The 20,049-nt window shown below is 37.5% G+C and overlaps 1 protein-coding gene across 3 annotated transcripts in view; it reads left to right on the top strand.

The window, feature by feature from the left end:
- The first annotated feature begins 2,957 nt into the window (after positions 1–2,957).
- Positions 2,958–20,049, top strand: part of col7a1 (collagen, type VII, alpha 1) — a 134,076-nt gene continuing 116,984 nt past the window's right edge. For 2 of the 3 annotated variants that reach the window (XM_083562324.1, XM_083562325.1), the window contains exons 1-2: positions 2,959–3,256; positions 19,474–19,544. In XM_083562324.1, coding sequence (XP_083418450.1) covers positions 19,481–19,544 — 64 coding nt within the window. In that variant the 5' untranslated portion in view covers positions 2,959–3,256; positions 19,474–19,480. Of the gene's footprint in view, positions 3,257–19,473; positions 19,545–20,049 lie in introns of all 3 variants that reach the window. The other variant, XR_014536885.1, reaches the window with a different exon arrangement.

The raw sequence follows: 20,049 nt of genomic DNA, 5'->3' as shown, positions 1-20,049 counted from the left end.
GCCCAGGACCTGTTTGCCTTGGGAGACCCTACCAGGGGCATATAGTCCCGGACAACATAGCTCCTAGGGTCATTCGAGTACTCAAACCCCTCCACCACGTTAAGGTGGCAGTTCAAGGAGAGGGGTCTTAACCCCAATTAAACTGGTTTAAACATTTTGCATTTAATTGGTCTTAACCCCAATTAAATGCAAAATGTTTAAACCAGTTGTCAAAATTTGTCGAGCTCTTCTTCTTCACAGTTCTATTAAAATTTTTTGGTAAATGTGTCTTGAGTTGATGAATTGTGCAGATTGAACCTTGAATGTCAATAATGAAGGGGCGTGTTCACTTTCAGGTCAACCGATAATCAACTAGTTCTCTAAAATAGGTCAAGACTGAATCTTTTGAAATTCTACTGTAATTGGTAAATGTATATAAAAAAGCAAAACACAGATTTACAATTGTTGAAAATGGATGAACAACTAGGAAACGAACATGCTCAAGAGCCAAGAATAAGGATGCAGCTGGAAGGGTAAGGAGGCAAAATAGAGGAAGAGGAAGAAGAGGCCAGAGACACATTTCAGATGAAATTAGAGCCACTATTGTGGACCATGTTGTCAATCATGGCCTCACAGACTCAAATCTGTGCCCCGACAGACTGGGACGTCAGGGGGTATAGTAAGATTGCACTGTATAGTGCGGCATGCACAGTTCTGCTTAAGTAAGAAGTGTTTCCTATGTTAACCTTTTTGAATTTTTCATTTGTGTCTTTTTATTTTCTATCACAATGACATTTTCATGTTTAACCCTCAATTGCTAGTTGTATAAAATGAGATTCTAGTAAGTCACTCTGGATAAGTACATCTGCCAAATGCCGAGAAACTCTCCTTTGTTCAAATGTAGAGATTTTCAACAGACAAAAACATCTCAAGGTTATATAAGTGATATTTGTCCACGAAGGAGAGTGATGGAGTGTGGCATCAGATGACGTAGCTTCCATAATCACCCAATCTACATCCAGTTGGGATAATGTGGGACAAGTTGGACCTGAGAGTGAAGAAAAAGCAGCCAACAAGCACTCAAACAATCCGGGAAATCTTTACAAACTTGAATTTGATGAGAACGTGAACTGTCATCAAAGCTAAAGGTGGCTTTGAAGAATGAAATACAGGTAGTCGTTTACTTACGATGGAGATACGTTACGACGATCCCATCGTAAGTCAACAATATCGTATGTTGAAGATGGTGCTATGACAGTGACAGTGACAGCCTGATTTATAATTTTCATTTTCTGCTCTAAAATAAAAGAGATTTTGGGTTGTTTAACACGTTTTAGTTTACTACTTAATTCCAGATGTGTTTTATAGTTTGGATGCCTTCAGTATTAATGTACAGTGTTAGAAAATAAAGAAAAAACTGTGAAGGACAAGGTAATATATTTATATATTAGGGCTGTCAAAATTAAAGTCAAGTCAAGTTTATTTCCATTGCGCTTTTCACAACCGACATTGTCTCAAAGCAACTTTACAGAAATGAACAGTGAAGATGAATGGTGTGCATTTATCCCTAATGAGCAGCCGTGGAAAAACTCTCTTAGATGAAATGAGGAAGAAACCTTGAGAGGAACCAGACTCAAAAGTGGAACCAATCCTCATTTGGTTGACATCAAGAGTTTGATCATAAATCTTTAAACAATACAGCAACTCATAAAATAGCTGAACATTTGTGATCATCACAGATCCAGCATCAGCTTCTCCATGCCAGAGCCTTTAAACACTCCAGGAGGTCCAATGTCAAAACTCCACACATGTAGTGGGATCCAATTGGCACTGGTACGTCTCTAGGTGGTTCAGGAAGTATGCGAGTTCGGCATCTACTTCTTCAAAGGTCCATGATCTTCATGAGGTGGGACGTGACTGGAGCTGGGCAACCTCAGGAAGCCTCGGGATGGGGAGAGAAAGAGAAGCAGTGGAGAGGAATTAGCGTAGCTGCTGTTCATGATATTAACAGCACAAGTTGATAATGTGCATGTGATCAGATGTTCTGGAGCACAAGGTTATGATGTGATGTGTGTTATGTGTAGGCTTTGCTAAAAAGATACGTTTTTAATCTGCACTTAAACTGGGAGAGTGTGTCTGAGCCCCGAACACTGACAGGAAGACTATTCCAAAAAATGAAAGTGTTAATCACGCGTTAAAGCAAATTCATTTTAACGGCACCAATTTTACTGACGTGCGATTAATGCAGTGTGGATTTCTGTTAGACATTTTTATTAAATATCATTAAATAAATATAAAATAAAAACCTTCAACGCAACACACATTTATTCACAATGTCCTTTCTTTACTCAGATATGAAATAAATTAACTCCACCGTAAAAAATATTTAAATCACTAAACATCTGTTTTATTGATGCACCGTCACAAATCAAGCACCAAAATCAAGAACAAATCCGGCGATTAAAACCGTCCGTGTGGAAACATAGCAAAAGTTCGGTTTGGTGTCCTGATGATTTACGTAATTTACTGTAAAACACCATAATTACTTTAAAACATGTACAAGAACATTTAGTCTTCATGGTTTATGTTGAGTTCGGTTTCACTAATAATAAACACATTTGCATAAAGCGATCAATATTTGTCACATGTTGATTAGAGCATTAAAAACTTAAAAGTATTCATTTAAGGAACATTAGGAACAGATACAAATGTGCGATTAATTTGCGATGAATCACGAGTTAACACACTCACAAACACAAAAACACACACACACACACACACACACACACACACACACACACACACACACACACACACACACACACACACAATAAGAATGTAAGCTAAAGGTTTAATGAAAGGTGATTTTTTTTTTACCTGAGTGAAAAAAGGCGGGAGTGCGACGTCATCGTCTTTCCAGCCACCGGATTGGCTGAAGGGTAATTAAGGCACGCGGCGTCCTCAGGGACTCAGAAATGATCCCCATAAGGGAAAGAGAAGAAAAGAGGAGGAGAAGGAGGCTTAGCTGAAGGCACCCGGACAAGTCTGGGCTTCAGTCCCTGAAAGAGCAGCAGCAGTGCAGCTGAAATATCCGTGTATATGAGCCTGAAGTTTCTGCAAAGAAAAAAAAAAAAGGAAAGAAAAAAAGAACCCTTACCTGGATGAAGGTGCGCGCGCAGCACTCTCAGCGCTCACCTGTGTGAGAAGCTCGGCTCTGTGAGAGGATTATTGTTATTATGCTTCAGGACAGCTGAGGTCGAGTTTACACCTTTCACAGGTAAGTTCCAGCTTCAGGTGAAAGTTTGTGGAAGGAAAGTGCAGTAAAAGACAGAAGACAAGTCGCTTCCACACCTTTAATTAGAGGGGCATGTGTGGGGTAATAGGGGGCAGTTGGAGTTCAGCCAAGTCAGATGATTTATGAGGGTAAATTTATGAAACCGTAGGCTATATATTTATTTATATATAATACACACACACACACACACACACACACACACACACACACACATATATATATATATATATATATATATATATATATATATATATATATATATATATATATAATTTTTATATTACAATAATTAGGGGCAGTTAAGTAAGCTGTAAGCTTCAGACTCCAGAATGCACAAAAATATATAATTAGTATCTATCTATCTATCTATCTATCTATCTATCTATCTATCTATCTATCTATCTATCTATCTATCTATCTATCTATCTATCTATCTATCTATCTAAAATGGGTTTAAACTTTTACCAGGTTGTATAAGTAATCATTTATATTTGCCCAGTAATTCACACAGTAAAGTTAATCAGGGGCAATTAATCTAACTTCAGACTCCAGAACTTTCCCCTCAGATGCACACACACAGAATCAGCATGATCTTTTGTTCACACAGTTGAATCCACGGTGCATCGTTCATACAATTGTTAATGATTTAGGCATCAAAAGTAACAAGTTGATTTGTTTCACTTCGACGACTGTGTTTTTCTGTTGATTATATATTCTATTCATTATCATAAAACCAGGTTTCCATTTACGTTTATTCAATTCAGTTTTATTTGTACGTAAACATTGTTTCCAAGCTGCTTTACAGAATTATATCGAGTGCTAATACTATGTTATTGTTATAAATATGTCCCTAATGAGCCAGTGGTGATAGTGGCAAGGAAAAACTCCCTGAGAAGACATGAGGAATTATGGTTTCATTATAGTTGGTTTAAAGACTTTTGAATGCAAAAGAGTTAATGCTAATTTTGATCCACTGTAGCAGACTGTTGATATTAATTACAGTCCAAATCTAGCTTATGTCCGAAGAAAAACCTTTTAGGCTGGTCATGAGGAACTGTTCTTGGCTGCACAGAGTGGTCTCCAAGTTTTGGCACAAAACCCAGAGTGGTTACATTTATTCATCTAATCTTTAGCAATTTAGGGTTAAGGGCTATGTAAGGTTGGTTGTGCTGGGATCTAAACTCACAACCTTCCAATTAGAAGTCTAACATTTTTTGCACCAAGCTACCACTTCCCTGTGCGAGCTCACATGGTCAACCTTCATCCAAACGTACATGATATTCTAAGACAGATTAAACCCACATGTCCTGGTCATATTCCAAACAGAAACAATATTTAGGTTTATTTTTTCACCCTAACCCAGTAATGGCTTTGTTTGGTGTGAGAGAAGATGATGTATAAATATCTAAAGGTAAAGAACATACTTTTGCAGAAAAAAGGAGAATGCTTTTATAGTGGAAGTCACTTAAAACTTTATTTACATTGTCATCATGGCTCAAGTTACCTAATCATTTTCCTAAAAAATGTTGTAGCCTTTGAGACCCTTTAATGATTGTTTTTGTTGATTTGATAGTTGATCGTGTTGAAATTGGAATTAACGAGTATAAAAAGAGGAAAACAACACTTCAGTGTTTGAGCCACAAAACAATTTCTATGTACACTGCTTTAATTAAAGAAATGTACTAAATTAGTAAGTTAAATTACTATACTGATTATTAGTATTATTTTACAGTAAAATGAGAACAGTATGTTTGGATTCTGATTAGTCAGAAGGCGTTGATTTGTTTATATCATATTACATTATAATGCACTTGTTCTAATGAAGAACATTACATTATGTTACAATTTCTTGTAACAACATCATCTTAGCATTTATGGAAGGAGTCTCCAGTGTCGTTGTTTTCTGTTTGGGCTGAATCACGTCCTGTTATCCAATCACGTGATTTGTTGAGGCAAAGTCACATGACTGTTAATGCCCATTTTGTTAATATGCATCGCTACTTATCGAATAAAAAAAAAATGTACGTATATGTTTTTATGCAGAAGTTTTTATGCATTTTATGCATTCATACAGCATTTTTGTTTTAAAGGTGATATCACAGAAACATAGCTACAGTAAGTGGTAGCTCAGTGGTTACAATTTGTAAGATGTTTTGTAATTTGTACTCATGAGTAGGGCTGCAACTAACGATTATTTTGATAATTGATAAATTGGATGATTACGTTTGAATAATCAATTATTTAAATAAAAAATACTAACATTTAAAAGAATTTTGCTTAGTATAACTACATATGAAACTGTAAGTCAAGGAATTCAGAAAAATGCAAAAGCTATTAATGGTAATTGCAGATGGCAAGTTGACAACCATGATTAAAAAAAACCCAATATTTTTCCGACAATTGTTGTAAAAAATATATATTGGTGTGCAAATGCATAGGCATTCGCTGAAAACAAGAACAGTGACTAAAATGTGATTGTTTACTGCTGTTGTTATTTGCTGCTTTTAGATCTAGTGTTTAATTGAATCATTACGACGTCGTGAGCGAACTGTTAGTTCAATCTGATGCTCACAGCAGAACAGATCCAGTGCGATTTCCCCAAAGTTACAAACAGTTTACACAATAGCGCTTCATTACACCATTTTCACATGATGAGAATTAAACAGTTTCTGCTCACCGTGCTGATGTTTCACTTTCATCCGTCACACCAGTTTTCTATTCACGTGCTCATGCATCACTGTGGTTATTCCATCCCACACAAACTCAGGTTTGCATAACTTGCAGGTTACAGTTTTCTTTGTTGCGTTCACTATAAAATGCACTCATATAAATTAAACTCATGACCTTCTGATCAGAAGTTCAATGTCTTATCTACTGAGCTACCACTTTCCTTTTATTCATTTTTGCTGCCAGTTTTTTTTAACCTTAGCTACACTTTGACTCAAATCAGACTCGAACCCACATACCTTAGCTCTGAAAGCACATACAGTAACAGTAAATTTTTGCTTAGAGTTCAACTAAGAATTTCACCCACATATAATTGCTTACCCAAGTATTTTCCCATGATCCCCCTCCCCAAGTTTGTGTACTATTTGTGCTCTTTAGCTAATTACCACTTCGTTATGAAGTTGCATTAGAAGAGCGAAAACAGGAATGTGCCGAGTCTCAGTCAGACCACAGAGTCTGTTTGTCTCAGATCCATGTGGTTTGTGGGTTTTAGGATCAGGAATGGGGGTAATAAATGTTTATACAGTACAATGCAACGTGATGCTCTCCTGAAGGATTCTGCAAAATTCACAAACTAGCACTTTATTTTGATTATACTGACATTTATTTTTTAAAAGCTGACATTTGGGAGCACTTTGTGTTCTGTAAGTTTCTATTATTTGCAGGTCCTGATAAACAAAGATGGAATACTTTGGCAACATATCGGAGAACGATACTTCTGATACGGCAAAATAAAAAAATATATATATTTCTAGAAACCTTTTGGTTACATCCTGTCCTACTGCGCCTGATCAGATAGTAGGCGGTGGATGTAAGTAGGGCAGTGGGTTGGAGGTTATTACTTCTACCGATTGTCCAACAAACAAAATAATGATTGGCACATACAGGAAGTGAGGACACAGGACTGAAATCCACTTAGAAAGGAGAAAATGGACAGTTCCAAAGGAATAAATCAAAGCACCAACGCAAAACTAGCCAACTATACAAAGTAATAACAAAAGGCATAATACAGGAGGTGGCTTTTTATCTGCCTTTTTAAATACTGTGTCTTCAATTTAACTGTGTTCGACAATACATAATAAAATGAAGATAAAGGCACAAACTTAACTCTTCTCAGGAAGAAAGGAAGGAAGAGAGAACGGTTTCGTTTTGACAATATTTTTAGACTTTCTGGTTTGTTTGTTTTAGGGCTGCTGCTATTGATTATTTTAGTAATCAAGTTTTCTAACGATTTTTCCATCAATTAATCAAGTGATCAGATAAGTGTTTCTTTATTAAAGAGCAACACTAAATAAGAGAGAGAAAATTAGACGGGTCTCTTAAAATGAACGTCATTTGTTTTTGTTTTTAGAAGAATTTACATTTTTGTTGCTGCAATTGCATACAATAACATCTGTGAAAACTGAACACTTTTAGTGCATTTAATAGCCATAATTCAAAATATATATCAAAATACAACCACAGTTGTGTTCAAAAAGTCCCTCCACGTAGAGAAGTTTATAGGAAACAATTATTTTCATGAAGTTAATAATTATTCTCACTTACGTATTTATTTATTAAAACTCGCATAGTATCGCAATGGGGTTTTCTTGTCTACGGAAAAGCTGCTTGAAATTTTCCACGTACAAAATCCGTGTATTTATCGCCAGCTTACCTGCTTCATGACATTAAGAACAGTAACCGCACTGCGTGTTGCATGTTTTAGTTTGAAATGATCCCAAACTTTGAAAACTTTCTTGCATTTTCTGGGCCAAATTAATTTGATTCTATGAATTTCTGTTAAGTTACTCGAGGAAACGTCACAGCCCTTGTTTGTTTTTAGGGGTTATTTGTGCCATATGTAAATTTGGGGAGGTGATTGTGGTAGTGGTTAAGACTCTGGGTTACTGATTGGAGGGTTGAGGGTTTAAGCTGCCACTCATGGGGCCCTTGACAAGGCCCTTAACCCTCTGTGCTCTAGCTGTGCTATAACATGGCAGACCCTGCGCTTTAAACCCAGCTTCCTACATTGCGATATAAAAGGGCAAAAACCCTATAAATAATACAAAATCATATCTATTGCTATTTTCTCCAGAACGTCCTTGTGTCCTGCTAGCAACTCTTCCTCGGCTCGGTACTGGGTCATGACCCGATGGTTCGGTACTTCTGTACTTAAATAATGTGTAAGGGAGAACCCGGGAGGCAAAGGGGCTTCCACAAGGGCTTCATTATACTGCTATTAATCTGAAGGCTGTGTTTTTGTTTTCTTGTCCTCCAATTGGACAACTACTGCCAACTAGTTAATGATGATTGGCACATGGTACGGCCTACAGCAGCACAGCCAGAGACAGAAGAGCAACAAACTGAAGAAGAAGATCAGAGGGTGGACACAATGGCAGGCACGCTGACATGAATGTGAATATGGGTGTTGAAAGATTATAGATTTTGAGATCCTGAAAGTGTCTGCTTCATGCTTCTTTCACTTCCATGAAGAAAACATTCACAAACTACTGTAGATTATTAAATTATTATTGTACTGGCTCGTATTGCGGTCGAGGCATGCCTGGACGTATAATACATCGGCATTCGTGTTGCCGTCCATATGACGAGGATGAAGTGCACATGAAGAGAAGTGTGTGTTTATCCAGCTTACTGTCTCACTGTTATGTGACAACTTGATATTAAGACATATAAAACATTGGATGATATAAATGCTTCTGCATTCGAATTGAGTTGTATTTAGACTACAATTATTATAGATTACAATTATCTTAATTGCCTCATACCCACCAATGGTGCACTATATGGACAACAGTATAAGGACACATGACTTTTCCTGCCATATGTGGTTTTTTCCCCCAAAATGTTTTCCTTCACTTGAAGTAGGAGACCCAAACCTGTTTCCGCACGACAATGCCACTGTGCACAAAGCTCTATTAACATCTGCTTTACATGGGTTGGAGAGGAAGATCTCCTGATTTAGAGCTCCAATTTTTTTGAACACCTTTAGGGTGAATGTGCTCACCTACATCAGCACCTGACTTAACACCCATGTAGCTGAATGAGCACAGATCTCCACAAAACCAAATGGACAAACTGCCCAGATGAGTAGAGGTTTTGTCTCATATAGCCAAACAAAACAAGTCCAACAACTGGAATTTACACAGAAATCTAAACCCTGCTCCATTAGAAAACATTATTTAAAAGCAGTCTATATTTAGAGCAAATCCAGTGTGGAACAGAGTTGAACTGTGTCTCCAGGCCACATTCTGCTCTTGTGATCTTCATTGTCTAAATGTCCAGCAGCTGTTGTTCAGTCTCTCTGACTCTTCTGGTTCTGTGCGTTAGCCTCGTATTGTCTCTGTCCTTATTTATTCACTTCCTCGATTCATTACTCTTCTCACTCCCACACTTACTCGTAGAAATATGTACAGCAGATGCAGTTCTGCAGCAGAGGAAATGCCGCCTCCTCTCGCGCTCTCTGTAAGCTGTACACAATGATCTGCTGTTCATTTACACTCCTTTGCTAAGGACCATCGGCTTCCTGAGGTCAGTTGAATCTGTGTTGTGGGTTTATACAGTATAATAACGCTAAGTACGTTTCCTGTTTGTGACAGTCCCGCTAATATTCAGCTGCTGTCTCAAAGAAGACGTCTGTGATCCTTATGAATGAATGCATGCCGAAATACGAAAGCTGTTTTGCCAGACGTGCATGCACACAAACACACTTTCAGTTGAATACCTCATGAACAAACCTGATCAGAGTTACATTATAGTACGATCATTACATTCACAATTGCACATGCACGGACCGACGTGCAGCTAAATTCTGGTATTTATGAAATGTATACACACTAGAGAACCATGTTTTTCAAGATGACCACGTGGAACAAAAAAAAAGAGAGATCCCTTAGAGTGATTACTGTAGCAATCATGATTATAGGTAAGACACAAAGGTGATATTTATATCCAGATAGGCCAAGTGTTATTTATACATTAAAAGCTTTAGTCTTGAGGATTCTCCTAATCATTTGTTAGCTTTAACTCAACCATAGGCAGAGAGAACTGAATCAGAATATTTTATTGATATCACAGAGAAAGGGTTGGGTTGCAGTTGCACACAGTAAAATTAAAGATACAGTATATATAAATAAAATATAAGAAATGTTAAATTAAATCTACATAACAGATTATAAGTATAGATGCTGGTATTTCCATTATTATTAAGATATACTAGGGATGCACCGAAATGAAAATTCTTGGCCGAAACCGAAAACCGAAAAAGAGGAAAGCAAGGCCGAAAACCAAAAACCGAAACACCGAAAGAATTATGCCAATTATTATTACCATTGCATTTATGGCTATGACCGTGTACTAAACTTACTAAAATCAAAGCATTTCAATTGCATAAATTAAATATTAAAGTTTCAAAGAATATATCAATTACAAATTATGAAAATATTGATTTATAGCACATTGCAACAATGCACAAGATAAAAATAAATCAAAATTCAAACTTAAATGTTGAACTTAAATGCACTGATGTGTACATTAAATAATAATGTACCGGCCCTCTGGCCTGCTGAAAGGTTGTAAAATTAAATATGTTCTTTCATAAAAACAAAGTGCATTCAGAACAAGTGCAACTGTTTAAAGATACAACAATACAACACTATCACTGGGAAACTTCCTGCCTTTTCAAAAACGTCCACCACAGACGGAGTGCGCATGCTCGGAGGGGTTTTGCTTTTCTGTGCGTTTGCGTTCCTCTCATATTCAGCATGGCGATTGGATGTTTGGATTTCAGGTGATAAATTAAACCCGACGTGGAGAAGGTTTTTGCAGACGCACCCCCTCTTGAAATTTCGGCATCACGTTTTGCAAATCGCTATCCGTGGATCTTTCTCAGATATACTGAAATACGTCCACACCGCAGACATGTTGTTTTAGACAGGCACGTGCAGGCAGCGGTTTCTGTTTGCGTCATCACAACAAACTGAAAATGCACTTTTGGGCGATTTTCGTCCGAAAATTTTCGGTGGCCGAATATTCGGTGCATCCCTAATATATACTGTATCAAATGTGTAGCAGCAGTGAGACAGATTGTAGAAAAGTCAGACTACAATGATGCATTTACAGTTACTGCAGAAAAATGTGCACAAAAACACAAAAGTGCTTTGAGTATCAATGTAAAAAATCAACATTGAAACCAACAATTTATTAACAAATGATTAATCAATTATACAGTATGTTACCACATATATACACAAGTATTGGGTCACCTGGTCATAAGTACGGTATGTGATTTTTGAGTATTGCATTCCACATTTAGTACCAGTTTCCTCTTCTCTATTTCCCTCCACTCTTTTATAAAGATGTTCCTCTTTATTTTGGAGTGTGCTTATGGATATTTGTGTTCATCAGCCATAATGGTGTTAGTAAAGGCATTTACTGATGTAGGTGAGGTGAGGAGACCTGGGGTGCAGTCAGCATTCACAATCATCCCAAAGGTGTTCAGTAGGGATGAGATCAGAGCTCTATAGCAGCCACTCAAGATCTTCCTCTCCAAACCATGTAAACCAGATCTTCAGCTCTCTTTGTGAACAGGGGCTTCCAGGGGTGCAACCAGATCTTCAGCTCCCTTTGTGGAGAGGGGCTTTGCCATGCTGGAACAGGTTTGGGTTTCCAAGTTCAAGTGAAGGCAAAATTTTATTATAAAGACGTCCTGTACAATTCAGTGCCTCCGGCTTTGTGGTAACAGTTTGGAAAAAAAACATATATAGCAGGAAAGGTCAGGTGACCCAATACTTTTGGAAATATAGTGTATACACTACTTTATATCTTAAATTTTACTGACACACACACACACACATATATATATATATATATATATATATATATATATATATATATATATATATATATATATATATATATATATATATATATATATATATATGTCAGTAAATGTAAAGTGACCATAAACTTGGAGGAGTTCAGAGTGGGGAGACTTAAACCTTGAAAGGATGTAGAAACTCTTTTTATTGCTGGGCTCCAAACTGGTGACCAACAACCGTAAAACTGACATAGAAAGTTGTCAAAACAGAGTGAAATAGAAAAAAGCAGATTTAAAATATTCAGGACTCACCACCATCACATACTTCTGACAAATGTTTATCATTATTTCTTTGTAATGTGTTTAAATGTTTCTGTTGACTGAAAAGAGGTTGCCATTTATAAGCCGGTTTAGGAGTCATTGTGTTATTGTGTCCCCTAACTATCAGTAATCCATTACAAACACCATATTTTACCATTTAGTCTCCATATGCTTTTCTTATAACTTCCATACCTCTGTTCCACTGAATGGACATAGTCAAGTCAGGAACTGATGTCGGTGAGGTGAGGAGGCCTGGGGTGCTTGTGCATCACTGTGGTATTTCCATCCCACACAAACTCAGGTTTGCATAACTTCCAGGTTGCAGTTTTCTTTGTTGCGTTTACTATAAAATGTTCTTAAGCCTTGGATGACTTGGGCTGCACACTTTTTTCCTGCTGCTGGTTGACTCTGCAGTCTCTGCCATTTTTGCTAGCGGCGGTGTTGTCTTACCGTCACGCTAAACCGTAACTAATCCATAACGGCTTTCATTTACAACGAATTTCATTATCGATTATTATTCATTTTATTGATGAGTTGTTGCAGCTTTGGTGGTTTTCCAAATTATTTCAAAGGTGTTCAATATGGTTGGGGGCTGGAGATCTTTAGCAGGAGATCTTTCACTCGAACAAGTGCAAAGTATTCCTCATGGAGTTCTGTTCCTGCACAGGGGCATCGTCATGCTGAAAAAGGTTTCGGTCTTCTAGTCCAGAGACATCCTATACAATTGTGAACCTCTACCTTTGTGGCAATAGTTTGAGGAAGAATAGAGGGTCTAAAATGAGACCAAGTTAGATTGGTGTCTCTAGCCGAATGAGGGCACAGGATTTGAGAGGACACAGTGCCAAGAACGTTCACATAAATTGTGAAGGACACTGTGTTTCAGTTTCGAATGCCTTTAAAGGTAAATAAAACGGACATACATCCATTGTTTCTCTCAGACTAACTTTGTGAGCTAGAGATTCAGAGTTAAGACCCATCAGCTGAAAGACGTGACTATTTCCATGTATTTTTCTGTAAACCCTGTCTGATTGTCTTGCCCCTGTTTACTGAAGATACACAATTACATCACTGACATTTATTTATTTACTCATGCTCAGTTACGTAGCTCCAGGTGGAAAGATATTTGGGGCTAACAAAAAAAATCTTAATTTTCATCCCGTTGTATTACAATTGTACATTATAAAAAAAAAAAATTCATAATATTAAATGACTTGAATGGTTGAGTTGCCATCACTCTCTTTATTCCTCCAGAAATTCTTTTATACTTATTTCAAAGTCTACACAAATCCCCCCTTTTCTTTTCTTTCCTTTATCTTTCTTCTTGGTTTTTTTTCCAAACTTGGACAGTTGATGCGTAAAAAAGCTTCAGGTTGTTCGCTCCATGTACCAGCTGTCCTTTTTCTTTACATTGTGTTCATTCTATTTTGTCGAAATATCTTTTGTATGTTAAAAAAAAGTACAGTGTGTTTATGGTGAAGCTTTTTTCTGTAAAAGGACGCTTGTAAATACAAGACAACAGTGCACGGTTGAATATCAGAGATTGCGTAGGGAGACTCAGGTGTTTTACATGTCCTTCACTATAGAGAACAGGTTTAGCATCAGATCAGGGATTACGATGTGCAGTTCTGTTGTTATTGTCACCCAGTTTAAATGTGCATTTCGTTCACACACAGCATACTGCATATTTTATTTGCATATACTAAATAACATACATGGCTGCGTCTCTACTAACAATAATCTGTTTTTTACGTTTTTTTGTCCTGAAAATGAAATGAAGGCCACGCTGTGATTACGGCAGTGATTACAGTAGTGATACAGCAGTGATTACAGGAGTGATACAGCAGTGATTACAGTAGTGATACAGCAGTGATTACAGGAGTGATACAGCAGTGATTACAGTAGTGATACAGCAGTGATTACAGGAGTGATACAGCTGTGATTACAGTAGTGATACAGCAGTGATTACAGGAGTGATACAGCAGTGATTACAGTAGTGATACAGCAGTGATTACAGGAGTGATACAGCTGTGATTACAGTAGTGATACAGCAGTGATTACAGGAGTGATACAGCAGTGATTACAGTAGTGATACAGCAGTGATTACAGGAGTGATACAGCAGTGATTACAGTAGTGATACAGCAGTGATTACAGGAGTGATACAGCTGTGATTACAGTAGTGATACAGCAGTGATTTCAGTAGTGATACAGCAGTGATTACAGGAGTGATACAGCAGTGATTACAGTAGTGATACAGCAGTGATTACAGGAGTGATACAGCAGTGATTACAGTAGTGATACAGCAGTGATTACAGGAGTGATACAGCTGTGATTACAGTAGTGATACAGCAGTGATTACAGTAGTGATACAGCAGTGATTTCAGTAGTGATACAGCAGTGATTACAGGAGTGATACAGCTGTGATTACAGTAGTGATACAGCAGTGATTACAGTAGTGATAAAGCAGTGATTACAGGAGTGATACAGCTGTGATTACAGTAGTGATACAGCAGTGATTACAGTAGTGATAAAGCAGTGATTACAGGAGTGATACAGCTGTGATTACAGTAGTGATACAGCTGTGATTACAGTAGTGATACAGCAGTGATTACAGGAGTGATACAGCAGTGATTACAGTAGTGATACAGCAGTGATTACAGGAGTGATACAGCAGTGATTACAGTAGTGATACAGCAGTGATTACAGGAGTGATACAGCAGTGATTACAGTAGTGATACAGCTGTGATTACAGTAGTGATACAGCAGTGATTACAGTAGTGATAAAGCAGTGATTACAGGAGTGATACAGCTGTGATTACAGTAGTGATACAGCAGTGATTACAGTAGTGATACAGCAGTGATTACAGGAGTGATACAGCAGTGATTACAGTAGTGATACAGCTGTGATTACAGGAGTGATACAGCAGTGATTACAGGAGTGATACAGTAGCCGATTTCTGGCGGTCCTTATTTTGACCGGCGCTTAAACTTCCTATAACCTCTATTTTTCCATGAGAATATGCATTGGTGCTGGAATGGAAATACAAGTACAACAAGCAAACAATAAACAAACAAAAGATGCAGAAGTCCTCTGAATTATTTATTTCTATGTACAGTATCTCACAAAAGTGAGTGCACCCCTACCATTTTATAATATGTTCTTAAGGGACAATACTATAAAAATGAAATTAGGATATATTTTATAGTCAATGTGCAGCTTGTATAGCAGTGCAGATTTATTTAAAAAACAATGTACACCTTCATGTCAGTCATTCGAGGTCACTGTATATCTGTCTCAGGCATTGAACTCTGTTGCCCTCTACTATGAGTTTCACCGAACTTTAAATATAAAAAATAGGGCATTAGTTAAGCAGATTACAGAGTCATGGTTTCTATTTATTACATTTTTCTTTTAAATGATAAAATAATCAACGAGAGTAATCATAACAACTTTTATTTCAATATAATGTTTGGTTTAATGCATCATTTATTTTTGTCTCTCAATTAAAACATACTGTTTTAAAACATATATTTAAGATGAGGCACTTAATTTAGGTCACATTACATTCACATTTATGGCATTTGGCAGATGCAGTTACTCATTCATGCAACTGAGCAGCTATTGGGTTAAGGGCCTTGCTCAGGGGCCCACGGGTGATAGCTTGATGTCCCTGGGAACACTTTCCTCACTTTCCTCACTTTCCTCACTATTCTCGAATTAAACACAAACCCCATAAAAACAATATCAAAACTCTTTCTGCCCTTTAAAACCGACTGCAATAAAAACTAAATAAAGTCTTTAAGACTTTAATAATCCTGATTTCTATTATAGTCTAAAGAATCTGAGCTGAAAGAGGAGGAGCTAAATCACAGGTGTGTATCCTGTGGAGCATCAAATGTAAAGCCTCAGAATTATTGGCACCCTTTGTTAAAAATGAGCAAGAAGGTTATGCATTAGTAATTAGCTTCATTGTATACTAACCATCTGAGAGAGAAACTTCAGTAAGTTCTTTTCTTTTCTTCTCTTTTCTTTTTTTCCTTTTCTTTCCTTTTCTTTTTGGTCTGAAAGAGGCAGATGTAGAGGACAGGATGGTATGGAGACGGTAGCAGCTGAAAGAAGAAGATGACTTTACTTTACTTCACTACACAATTCCATTTGCCAAATAATACACTTGAAGTCACTTGAAGAAAATGGAGAACACAGATTTGGCTTGAGATATCGCATTATACATTACATGAGCAAAAGTTTGTGGACACCTGAGCATAATATTGATGTGTGCAATTTAATCTCCATTTGCTGTTATTATAACCTTCACTCTCCTGGGAAGATGTTCCACTAGATTAAGATTTTGGGTTTTGGGGTGTGTTTGTGGAGATTTGTGCTCAATTAGTAATACAAGTGTGTGCGTAAATTCAGGAACTGATGAAGGTGAGGTGAGGAGGCCTGGGTTGCAGTCAGTGTTCACTAGGATTGGAGCTCTATAGCAGGTGATCTTTCACTTCAATCTAAGGAAAGGATATCTTCATGGAGCTGGTTTTATGAGGAATGGCCTGCTAGAGTATTGGGTTTCCTAGTTCAACTGAAGGGAAAATGTGGACGATGCATGATAGAAATGGTCAAACACTTTGTGTAGGTCCTGCTGTGTTTGGCAAAAGAATCTACAGATATAAAGATATTCAGTCCAGATGTGGGTTTACCAGATGCATTCCATACCTTGTGTGCTTCCAGCTATGAGAAAGAATCTGATACATGAAGTGCATACATTTATGATTTATATGATTGACAGATAACCTTTAACATACACAGAAGCAAGCTTTATAGATTGACACACACACACACACACACACACACACACACACACACACACACACACACACACACACACCTACACACACACACACCTATGCTCTTACATACTTTCATACTCATGTCATGTCTTGCCATGGCCGTGGTGTTTGTGGGTACAGTGCTCAGCTCCTGACCCCAGGTGTATTGAGACGCAGCCCTCAGCAAAATCGTGTTCAAACCGCAGGTGCAAAAGGAAGGGCAAAGATGGTAGTACATTGTAGAACATTATTAAGTCGAGGATAAACTAACAATTTTCTGAATATTATTATAAAAAAACAAAAAGCAAGTACCAATACAAGACTAGGGAAACTGGGCACCAGGTGGTAATACACCCTGGTTGGGATGCCAGTTTATAAAAAAGCCAGCATGCACACACACTTACTGTATATTCACACACTCTTTTACAGCCAGATGCATTTTAGAGGAGCAAATCAGTCTTGTGGCATGTTTTTGGGAGGTCTGAGGGAACCGGAAAACCTCAAAGAGTCCCCACAAGGGCATAAATACATAAATACTCCACACAGTCATTACAGACGGTATGAGCCTCTGTTATATTTGGTTTAGGTCCACGAGTAAACAAGAATGCTGCTGAGTGTATCCTGTACTCATTTGAACTGGCGTATGTGATGTAATAACAAATGAAGTAGCGGCAGTAGTACAGCTGGTACTGAAATCACATCTCTGGGTGCTATTTAAGACCCTAATTAAATATTAGCATCAGTCTTTATCTTTTAAAGGAGACATAACACACAGTTTCGGCCAATCTCATGGTAATCTTGAGTACTTACAGAGTAGTGTTTAGAAGTCAACCGATAATGACCACGTGAAAGAAGTTTGTTTGAAATCTTTGCAAATTTATTACAAATAATAAAACAAACAAACAAAAAATCCTATGTACATTATCACAAGCATGTCAGAGCACAAACCGAGACATGAAGTCCAAGGAAATGTCTGTAGACCTCCAAGACGCCCTTTATGACATCACGAAGGGCCATACTTGAAAAAAACTTTCCGAAAAGTATATGAACTGTGTATTTGGCACATAAATACTCCCTCGTACATCTAAATAGCTCAGAATGCATGAAATAGCATTAGACCCCTCCCCTCTTCGTTTTGAAATAAAGCCCCCGTCTACAATCACGACGACATCCTGGTGTGTGGAGAAATTATTCATCCAGGTGAACATAATATACATAGTGTGTGTGTGTGTGTGTGTGTGTGTGTGTGTGTGTGTGTGTGTGTGTGTGTGAACAATACTGCTTACACTGCAACTGTATAAACTCAGGATCAAACCACTGAGCTTGAAGCTCTGAGGTGGCAGTGTGTGTATGTGTATAGGTGTGTGTGCATAGGTGTGTCAATATCATTGGGGATAATGGTTGTTGTAACCCGACTATTATGCTACAGGTTCAGACTTCTTGATCACCTTGAGGGCATCAAACCAAATCAAACACTCCAGACTTATTAGGAGTTTCTGTACATCAAAGGTCATGGAGTTTCTCTCCAGACATACGAGTCATAGGAAAAAGATTCCAAGTTACTCATTATACGTCTCAGAATCCGGTCTTTGAAGGTTTGATGACACGTTTATGTACGTGCACGTCTGTCGGAAACTATCCTCCTTTCACTGCACCGGGAAACAACAGGATATTGTTCATCTCAGCCTGTTATTTCTTTACGAGCTTGTGTTTGTTTCAGACTTAGTCTAATCTTTGTTTTGACTTTAAGGCAAAAAAAAATCACAAGAGAGCACATGCTTCTGAGACCTGACAGCCTGTAAGGCATGGTATACAATCATGACAATGGCAAATGTTCATCTATGTGCTAAAATATTGCCATATTTGTTTATAGTGAATTCTGTATGTGTTGATTTTTATTCCCAAATTGATCATTGTCTCAATGTACATACCCTGCACAAACTGTACAGTTATTCTCTTCATCTTAATTTATTATTCTTTTATTTTTCTAGTTTTTTTTAATAGTTTTTCATATTTTCTATTGCACCAGCACACCATGACAAATTCCTTGTACATGCAAACCATGTACTTGGCAATAAAGATGACACAAATCACTCCTGCTATCACTTTTCTCCACCCACTCCACCCCGCCTGCACTCTTCTCTTCACTTCTGTAACACACTCTCCATTACTTTGCACTGTTGACCGCAGGTACCTTGGGCTTGGGACACTAAGAGTGCACTGGCTTGTGCAACACTAATGGCTGGGTTGGTAAATTAACTAATAATTTTTTTATTTAGAACAGTCGCTTTACTTATACTAAGCTACACCATTGGGACAAATGTTTGTGGACACTTGACCATTCCAGAAGAGTGGAGGTTATTATAACAGCAAAGAAGGACTAAATGTTGAATAGGATTTTCAGTTATTCTTTACAGGCCCTGTGAAGAGCTTCGAAAACGTAATCTGTATCTGTAATCTGGAAGTACGGGAATCTTACGATATACTAATCCTGTGTGTGTGTTTGTGCAGAGAAAAGATGTGGCACCGGACGTTGGTGGCCGTAGTGTTGCTGTCCCTCCCAAACAGATCTACAGCACAAGGTAACGACTTTCGAAGTTCGCCAGCTGTATTTGTATTACATGATACCATGGAAAAGCTGTGTACATGTGCTTCTCGTTTTCAGCCTTTCATTTGAACTCCTTTAGTCACATTTTACAAAAACATGTTCTCAACGTCTTTTATATTATCCTTCGCTAATCACGTTACATTTATTACTGATTACACACAAGCCACTTTTATACATGTTACAGTAAATACAAGCAAATTAGTATTAATTTATAGTAGTGGTGTAACCTTATAACATAATTCACGGCTCGTTACGTGCTTTGGTTTTTAAATCACAGTTTGCTTTAATTAAGGTATGGTTGGTGGGAAAAAATGCAAAACACAAAAATTGCTTAGCATTTTTTATTAAAACAACTTTATTATTATTATTAACATTTGTGAACATCAACAGTTGAATTTTTTTTTTAAAGCAGTTGTAAATAAAATGCCTGCTTGGTTTAAATAAATCATTAACATTATTACAATGACTAAATTGAGTAA

This window comes from Silurus aristotelis (genome assembly GCF_946808225.1).
Source record: "Silurus aristotelis genome assembly, chromosome: 2".
NCBI classification, from domain to species: Eukaryota; Metazoa; Chordata; class Actinopteri; order Siluriformes; family Siluridae; genus Silurus; species Silurus aristotelis.
The sequence above is the reverse complement of the archived record's forward strand: the minus strand, read 5'-3'. Positions and strand labels throughout refer to the sequence as shown.